Below are 9,320 nucleotides of genomic sequence, written 5' to 3'. Positions count from 1 at the left end.
GTGTTGTCTTAAATGTTTAAAACGCCTTACAAACGTGAACGGAGAGAGTAGATTATACTAAGATTTGCTTGAATGACAAAATGCCTTTTGATACGAATCTAAATTGAATAAATTGGTTGTTGGTACCCATCCTTGAGGATTTGCTATGCCAACCGATCTTCACATTAAAGGCTGAAACTTTATGCTTTCGCTGGTTGGGTCGACCAGGGGAAATAATTGCCCGCTTCAGATTGGTGACAGAGTGGGGGTTGCCTCTGATGCAATAGAAATGAGGGAGAGGTGAGCTAGGTTTGGAGTAAGTGATAAACTAACTTAGTCTCCATCTATTTATGATTGGGATGGTGCTTTGACTTCCGGCTGTTGTAAGTACTGTTGGGTCAAACCCGGTCCGGCGACGAATGCCGAGCATCCTCCGGCGAAACGAACGACGGACGAACATCTCTCACGTATGCACACACGTAGGTGGAAGAAGGAGAGGGACACACTAGACACAAGAACATCTGTCTAGGAACTCATGCATGCATGTACACGCGAGCCTCCGCTGCGCACGACCCATTCCAGTGCGTACGTTGCGGCTGGCTCAACTGATCGCCGCGGCCACAACTCCTGACACCTCACGATCGGTCTTCTGGCTCCAACCGGCTTGACTCAGACTGGACCGACACGCACACGCATGATGATCACCATTGTGCCGTGGCTTATTCCTAACATCGACAAGTAATTCCATTTCCACGAACATTAGTAGGGAACTGGGGATGGTATCTTAATCTTGTGTCTGCTCTATTCTGCTACAGCATGTGGTGCGTTACTATTCAGCTAAGTTTATGATTGAGTTAATTGCTACCTTTTTTAAAAAGTGAAAGCTTTCTTTACCCTCGGCCTCTATATCGATGAATTTGTTGAGCTTCTTTCTTCAATTATCAGTTTCATTTGCTTTTACGGACTTTTTTGCAGTGATCTTAAGAAGAATTGTGGTCTGCTTAGTGATTTCCCTTCATGATAAGTGGCTACTCATATAGTTGTATTTTCTCATAGTGCATCATTCACTAATCTCTTCCCACAGTAAATTAAACCAAAAGATAGATGGCCGTCAACACATCAACGATAGCTATTTCATTGGGAGGACAACCACAGATGGACAGAAGGCTCCTGAAGGCAGCCACATCTGGTGATTCCACATCAATGCAGGCCTTGAATTCACAGGATCGAAGAGTTCTTCTTGGAACAACTCCCGTGGGGAACACCTGCCTCCACATATCATCCATTCATGGTCATGAGGGATTCTGCACGGAGGTGGTGACTTTAGATGAGTCTCTCCTCACAGTGGAAAACTTGGATGGGGAGACGCCACTTCTTTCTGCAGTTACAAGTGGTCATGCCCGGGTGGCTTCCATCTTACTCAGATGCTACCAAACACGGCAGTTAAGTGATGCAATCTTGAAGCAAGACATTGATGGTTGCAACGCACTGCACCATGCCATCCACAACGGCCACACGGATCTTGCAATGGATTTGATAGTAACGCAACCTGATCTTTCGAAACATGTGAACATGCGCGGCGAGTCACCCATGTTCATCGCGGTAAAAAGAAATTTTACACATGTCACCGAGGAACTCCTGAAAATTCAAGATTCTAGTCATGCAGGACAGAATCAACGCAATGCTTTGCATGCAGCAGTTAAAAGCCGGAACCAATGTAAGGTCTATAAAGTACATATGAATATCAGCAAACGGTTAGAAATACACATACTCCCTCTGTAGAGAAATATAAGAACGTTTATATGTGATCTAAATGCTCTTATATTTATTTACAAAGGGAGTAGTATATAGTATTTGCATCATATCGGTCCTGGCATTTAAACTTGGGGATTATCTACAACATAATTGATATTGTGATTCCACAACATTTTATACCAATCACTTTGTGTGCCAATGTAATTGGGTCCATTGAATATTAATCCTCATTAATTCATGCTCCTTGATTTCCACTTTTCAGACATCACCGCAAAAGTTATGGAGATGCGGCCTGAAATGGCTAGAGCAGCTGACACGAACGGGGTCACACCAATAAGATTGGCTGTATATTTTAACAATACCGAGATGCTACGAGTAATGCTAGAACTTGATTGGACTTTAGGGTATGAAGTGAACACACAAGGTAACCCTCTCCTTGTGTCTGCGGCATATCGAGGTCTGGTTGATGTTGCTCGAGAGCTTCTGAAACATTGTCCAGATGCTCCTTATCGCCGAACAAGTGATTGTGCTACATGGCTTCATAGTGCTGTATCAAATGATCATGCAGAGTTTGTTGAATTTATCCTGAGGATACCACAACTTAGTAAACTCGTTAACATGCAAGACAGTGGAGGAAAAACTGCTCTACACTATGCAGTCAAGAATTGCAACCCAAGAATAGTTACTTCTTTACTGTCTCACAAGGGTATAGATGGAACAATGCTAGATAATAATGCTGTTTCAGCTGGTCGGGAACTCGAGGATGACGTGTGGAAGGCCAAAACATTAAACTGGGTATGTACATATGTGTTATAAATAGTATTTTCATATAAACGGTGTTACTACTAAGGAAAAACATTTTACTTTGTTGTAACTCTCCCCACTACTATGTGAGTAAACTAATCATATAATCGTCTATATTACTGCTTAAAAAACATTTTCCAGTCAGTGGACCAGTAAAAACTAGGCTGCTTTTAGCTTACACAAAAAACAGTAAGGACTATTTTTAGGCTTTTAAATTACATTTTTTTTCCATGTCTACTAACCATTGTTCAAATAGATTGCAGGTCCATTATTTATATATGTAGCACTTTATAGAAGAGACTTAAATTTAATGGTATGCCTATATTGCAAGTGATGTTAAATACTGGCTTTGCGGTAGATTTTTCTACCATATGATTTATTTTGATGATTCTCGCTCCACCTAGGACGAAGTGGCTCAGACCGGTCTGTTTTGTTGTCGGGTCTGGGCCGAGCGGGCCAAGACCGAACGGACCATGAGCGGGCCAAAAAGCCCGCTCGTTACGTCCAGGCTGAGGACCCATTGCAATGGTAGCTCCCATGCTCATTCTAGATATCTACTCAAGTAAATCTGCAGCATCTCCCCTACCCTCATGTCATCCTTGTCCATATTTCAGTGCTTCAGTCCGCATCTGGCACATTTGCTCCCAATCTTCCTCCCTCCTTGGCATGCGTGAGTTCCCTATGTTTCGCTCTATGGTCCTCCTTGGCATGCGTGAGTTCCCTATGTTTCGCTGTCTAGTCCATGCCCGTCTGCCTCCCCATCGTTTGTGGATGACCTCCCTCCACACTTGACTTTCCCCTCCATTGGACGGTAGGATGGATGACGGTCTGACATTATAGTACTATGGGCCTCTTTATTCGGCATCGTTGTGGCCATCTCTTTCCTGGCTTCTGCAAGTGTGGTTTAATCGTGGCTAGTAGCAGTTGCTATCCTTGCAGATCTCGTGCTCTACTCATCATGGTCATGGTGAAAGTTTAGGTTGGTGTTGCAAGCTCCGTTGTGGATGGTCCATATTATCATGCACGCATGGTGTCCTCTAGCTTTCTATGATATAGGTTTGCCAGTGTCCTTAGATAGTGTGTGGTGGGCGTTTGTGTTGGTCATCCATAGGTTGTCCTTGGTTGTTTAAGTTGTGTTTTTACCTTCCCGTCGTGCCTTTTGGTAGCATTATATTCTTCTTTCTTCTTAATGAATGTAGCAGCCCTCTGCATTTTTCGATAAACAAAATTTCATTGAATTAAATTATCGAGTTGATACAATCGCATCAAAAAAAGCTTGGCCTCTGCATAACCAGATGCACACAACCAACAAGTCCACAAATCCGAAAAAGCTAAACATCTAAGATAACATATTAAACCTGCCTAAGACGTGGCAGATCCTATCGGAAGATCACACCGCCATCCATGGGGGTAGAAAACCTACCTGACCATACGCTCCAACCGTGTAGACGCCATCATAAAAAGGTCCCGATCCTCCGGTCTCTGCAGGATAGACCAGGTACGGAGCCATTGCGAACATACATGAATAACCTGCAGAGGAGATGAAACACATTTATTGTTAAAAACTATATCATTACTGGTAAGCCACAAAGCCCAACATAAGGCAGCCGCCCCCACTAGAATGTGTGCAGAAAATTGTTTTTCAATACCCCTCAACCAAATGCCAAACATGTTCCGTGCACTACGTCGGGGGTAAAGATTTGAAGCTATTTGGACAATGGCCCACACGGACCGAACAAACTTACACTCAACCAGAGGAATGTTGAGCGTAATTCCCAGTTGCGCCTTGGATGATGAAGATGCTTTGGACGTCTTAGTTGGATCATTAGCCCTCATAGTGTCCTCCCTGTCACGTCCCTTGTCGCTATCAGGATCATCTCCGTGCTTCCAAACTCGAGGCACGAAATCAGCGTCAACACGAAAAACTGACTTTTCCAGATTGTATCGAAACTCATACCCCTTCTTTTGAACAACCAGATCCGACGAGAGAGAATCAATTGTGCTCCTTTTGAAAGCATTGAGTTTTAGCATGGCCACCTGAATGCGAACAATACCTCTACGGCGCAAGCAGAGTAGATCCACATCCAGGGTGGCGCCAATGACCGAACCGACCACCCAATGACCCAAGAAGTGGCGTAGCACATGGGGCACCCCGTGCACATGCACCCAAATAGGTGTTAACTTGAAGCGGTGTGTTATCTCCTCAGACTTCCAGGCCTTGAACTCCAAAGCGACATTGTGTGATTTGATGTAAATTGTAAACCTGGTGACTCTCAGAAGCACCTCCTCCACAATAGTGGAAGTGATAGAGCCACCAGAGATCGTGACTAATGATGTTGGTGAGACTTGTGGAGAAATATCCTCCCTACAGACATTGTCAGGCATATGAAAGAAGGCCATGTTCCCAGTGCCATATCCACAAAGCATTGCCACCGGCTTCAGCATCTTAAGAGCAGGGCACCGGCGCATGGTCATCGCATGGTTCGTCTTATTTCATATGAAACAATATTGTTGTGTCTCACAATCAACAGCTAGGTGTCCTGCAGACTGACATTTAGTGCACCTCACCTTTTTAGGCGCAAGTTACGACTCCATCTGAAACTCAAGATTAAATCGGGGGTTGTGGCTGATTCTGCATAAGGACCATCTGCCCGTGTCCCGCTAGCAAAGTTGGCATAGAGGCGAAGGCAGTTGCAGCTCCCTGTTGCCCTTGCGGAGTCATGAAAGGTACAACAGGAGTGGTACTAGGAAACGCTGCGCCCTGTTGATATTTAGGACGACCACCCTTGCCGCCCTTTGGTTTGCGCGGACGAGCGTTAGAGGAGGGCCCTGTGATAACAGGTTTGTACGTCGGCCTGGCGTTGAAAGTGGTGACCGGTTGCATGCAAGCGGGAGGACCATGATGTTGCACCTTATTTCTAGCAGGCTGATAAGGAAGCACTGCCGACTGCTCCTGATGCTGCACATAACCACCTGAAGGCTAAAGAATATATGGGAGGTGCGGGTTTCCGATGAACTGCTGCTGGAACGGCACCTGGTAAACCTGTGGGTGTTGCACCGACGGCTGATATACCACCTGTTGTTATGCCGGCGCTAGGGATCCCGGCGGTGCAAGTGAGTGCGTCGGCTGTACCGACTGATAGAACCCTGGAGCGAAACCTGCAGCGCCACCTGACGGAGATGGATCGGGCGGCGGAGCAGAGCCAGGAGTTGGGCATGCATGGTGGTCGTTGTTGAGGCCGGGAAGCGCGGCAGAATCGCCTCGTGTCATAGCAGGAGAGCGGACGACGACCGTGAAGGAACGAGTAAAATTAGGGTTCACCGCATGCTCCTTGCGGTTCCACAAATGCCTAAACCATCGGCAATGGACGCTCAGGATTTGTCCGGCCCTGAGACGAATCTGCTCCCGCCGTGATCACCAGATCGGGAGTTTGAGGGCCTGTTTGGGAATGCTTCAATTCACCAAAACCAGCTTCACTTCATCAAATTCACTTTGAAGCAGTTTCATACAGAAGCTATAGCACAATCAAGAGAATGTTTGGCTTCCATCTAGCTCCAGCTTCAAGAATAGAAAATTTGGTGAAAAAAATCTATTTGATTGGTTGAGGGGAAAGAAATGAAGGGGTATCCACTTACTGGTGGTAGTGGTGGGTAATTTCCCCCCAACTCCAACTTCTAGAGTTTTTTGGAGCACCCTCATAAAAACTTTGAAGTTGTACCCGAGATTCTAGTTTTTTTTGTGGAGCAGCATGTCGTGGAGCTACCTCATTTGACTTGTCTTTTCTGGAGCAAAGCTGAATTTTAAGTAGCAGAGCAGTCCCAAATTGTGCTTGACGAGGCACCCCGCCCTGGCGGTCCTGCAATGACCGCCGGCGAACTGGACGTCGGCGAGGCTTCCTCCTCGTCGAGACATCCATGCGCAAGCAGGTCACCGAGCTTCCGAGCAACTGAAACCCGAGGAGGCAGAAGCGGGCCGATCCAAGGCTTGACGAGCGCCGTAGACCGAGCCGGCACATCCACCACACCTCGCATTTCCGCAGCTGGCATCCTTGGTGAAACCTCTGGCCCGACCGAGTTGGAGTTCGCCGCATCCTCCCTCGAGTTCGAATCCCCGTGCGCCTCCGACTTGCACACTTGAAACACCTCACCTGCCCGAAGAGACGACGGTCTCTCCCACACCATCGACGCCGGAGTCGGGTAGCCAATGTCCGCCCAAAACTCGTCGGCCAGCTCCTCATCAGTCTTTCTCCGACGTACTGAAGAAGATAGCTCAGAAGAGTCGTCGATAGCGGAACCTTCATCCACCTTTGACGCATCGACAGCCTCTACCGTCTCTAGGCATGAAAACCTAGATCCGGTCCCGGCCGTCGTCGCCGACAACCAGCCTGGCGCAAGCGTGAGCCGCCGCCTCGAGGCGATCCGCATTCGTCCGAGATAACCCCTTGAGCGATGGTGATATGTATGCACCAAAACCTTCAAAAAAGAGTAGAAACATCAACGAGTAGCGGGGGCAGCATCAACGAGACGCAGCAGAGGTGATGTGACGAGACTGGAGGCATGAGGCTGGCAGCTGTGATAGATAACCTGGCAAGGGCCGACTTGGATGTGTAGAAACACAAGGGTTTATGTTTATACAGGCCAACTGCACCATTGATAAATTTCCAATTTAACGGTTCTAGATAGGTCCGACCATCACTTGGTATCAGACTACTAGTGCGGAGAATTTACAAATTACTCGTAGGGAGATAGGTCACAAATTTTTGAGTTTAAGGTGTTTCAAATTTAGTATTCGAAATATATTTTTCAATATTTTATGGGTTAGTCCTATTGCAATGTATATTTTCTATTATTTGAAAGAAAGTGCCGTTATTTTCATGATATGTACATGGTGAAGGTCTCAGAAAAACATATTATAATAAGGATTTTTTCATGATCAACTAAAAAGAAAATGGCTATGATTTTAGGCTGCGTCATTTTTGAACTAAATAAAGTACTATGAACAAAACAATTATTTACATATAGTAGAACATCACAACTTTATTTTTTTATACTATGATCTTCATATGTATCTTTCTTTTAATTCAAGCAGAACGAAGTAATCATGCTTATGTCAAAAGCCTGTCCACAAGATGCTCCCCCTCTTCATAATATTCATGTGAAAGCCAAGCGAGTGTTGACTAAAGCATCAAGGGAAAATGCAAAGTCACTGACACAAACATACACAAGCAGCACTTCTTTGGTGGCGATCCTCATTGCGACAATCACCTTCGCCGCTGCATTCACCCTGCCTGGAGGATACACCAATGATTCTGGAAGTGAGGGACTTCCCATCATGTCTAAGAAGTTTGCATTTCAGGCATTCTTGATTTCTGACGTCATAGCAATGTGCTCTTCGTTTACTGTGGCCTTCGTATGCATCATAGCAAGGTGGGAGGATTATGAGTTCTTGGTTTATTACATATCCTTTACTAAGAAGCTCATGTGGTTTGCATACGTGGCAACAACTACAGCCTTTTCAACTGGTTTATACACGGTGCTGGCTCCACGTGTCCATTGGCTAGCCATTGCAATTTGTGTCATGGTAGCTTTGTTGCCCATTCTCACAAAACTGCTGGGCGAATGGCCTATCTTGAGGCTCAGATTTCGGTTGGGTAAGACTTTTAACTCCGATCTTCTTGGGATAGTGTGACCTCAACCATGTGTCTTAGGATTCTGATTTTTCATAGTGCTTTGTAATTTATACGTAATAATCAACATTGTTTGTATGCGGTCCTGTATTGCTAAGTGATTGGGACAAAATATTGTATTACCATTCATCTATTTGTTTCAAGCATGGGCCAAAATATTGTACTCTTATTTTTGTATTCCATTCAAATTCGATGCTTTTATTCCATATCTCTTGTGATGATTCACGCCACCTGCAATGTGTGCTTTAGGCGGAAACGTCTTAGCTCGTTGTGAGGCGACGTGTTGCATGTTATAGGCAGGGGCCGAACCCTGGATAGCACACACATGGTTTAAGTTACATCTTGGAGAACAAGGCAAGTAGAGATAAAGATAATCTAGTTACAACCGAAAGATGAAAGGCTAAACTAGATCCTATAACAACTACCGCCATGATAGAGACTCCTTGGTGTACAAACCATGTTGCGTGTTTAACACCCTCCCTTAATCACAACTTGGTCAAGTCGAGATTATGTTTGAAGTCTTCAAAGCTTCGTACAGGCAAGGCTTTTGTGAATCCATCTGCAATTTGATCTCTGGAATGCACAAAGCGGATGTCGAGCTTCTTCTGAGCAACTCTTTCTCCAACAAAGTGAAAATCGATTTCTATATGCTTTGTTCAAGCACGAAAGACTGGATTTGCAGAGAGATAGGTGGCACCAAGATTATCACACCATAGGCAAGGAGGTCGTGTAGTTTTCACACTGAGTTCCTTTAACATGTACTGAACCCATATTATCTCTGTTGTAGCATTTGCTTTGTATTCTGCCTCTGTACTTGATCTTGAGACTCTAGTCTGTTTTCTGGCACACCCTGATATCAAATTAGGTCCAAAAAATATAGCAAATCCACCGGTTGACCGTCTGTCATCCAGGCATACTGCCCAATCAGAGTCAGAGAAAACACTTACAAGAGTAGAGGGTGACTTACTGAAATTTAGACCGATGCTCAAGGTGTTTTTGACGTATCTGACTATACGTTTCGCAGCAGTCAAGTGAATGTAGGTTCATGAAGAAACTGACAGACTTTGTAGATAGCAAGGAAAATATCAGGTCTAG

General features: G+C 45.3%; 1 protein-coding gene across 1 annotated transcript; it reads left to right on the top strand.

Annotated features, from left to right (window-relative positions):
• The first annotated feature begins 960 nt into the window (after positions 1–960).
• LOC123441179 (ankyrin repeat-containing protein At5g02620-like) lies at positions 961–8,302 on the top strand. The gene is made up of 3 exons (XM_045117682.1): positions 961–1,696; positions 1,997–2,529; positions 7,628–8,302. Exons 1-3 carry the CDS (start codon positions 1,084–1,086, stop codon positions 8,225–8,227), a joined length of 1,746 nt encoding a protein of 581 aa, XP_044973617.1. The 5' UTR covers positions 961–1,083; the 3' UTR covers positions 8,228–8,302.
• The last annotated feature ends 1,018 nt before the right edge of the window (positions 8,303–9,320 follow it).

The sequence above is a fragment of the Hordeum vulgare genome, chromosome 3H (genome assembly GCF_904849725.1).
Source record: "Hordeum vulgare subsp. vulgare chromosome 3H, MorexV3_pseudomolecules_assembly, whole genome shotgun sequence".
NCBI lineage: Eukaryota > Viridiplantae > Streptophyta > Magnoliopsida > Poales > Poaceae > Hordeum > Hordeum vulgare.
This window is presented reverse-complemented; position numbering and strand designations above follow the sequence as displayed.

Excerpts from the sequence above, each read along its gene's own strand:
- LOC123441179 (XM_045117682.1), top strand. The coding sequence starts at position 1,084 with ATGGCCGTCAACACATCAACGATAGCTATTTCATTGGGAGGACAACCA. Across the intron at positions 1,697-1,996 it reads AGTTAAAAGCCGGAACCAAT|ACATCACCGCAAAAGTTATG; the intron begins GTAAGGTCTATA and ends TCCACTTTTCAG. Across the intron at positions 2,530-7,627 it reads AGGCCAAAACATTAAACTGG|AACGAAGTAATCATGCTTAT; the intron begins GTATGTACATAT and ends TAATTCAAGCAG.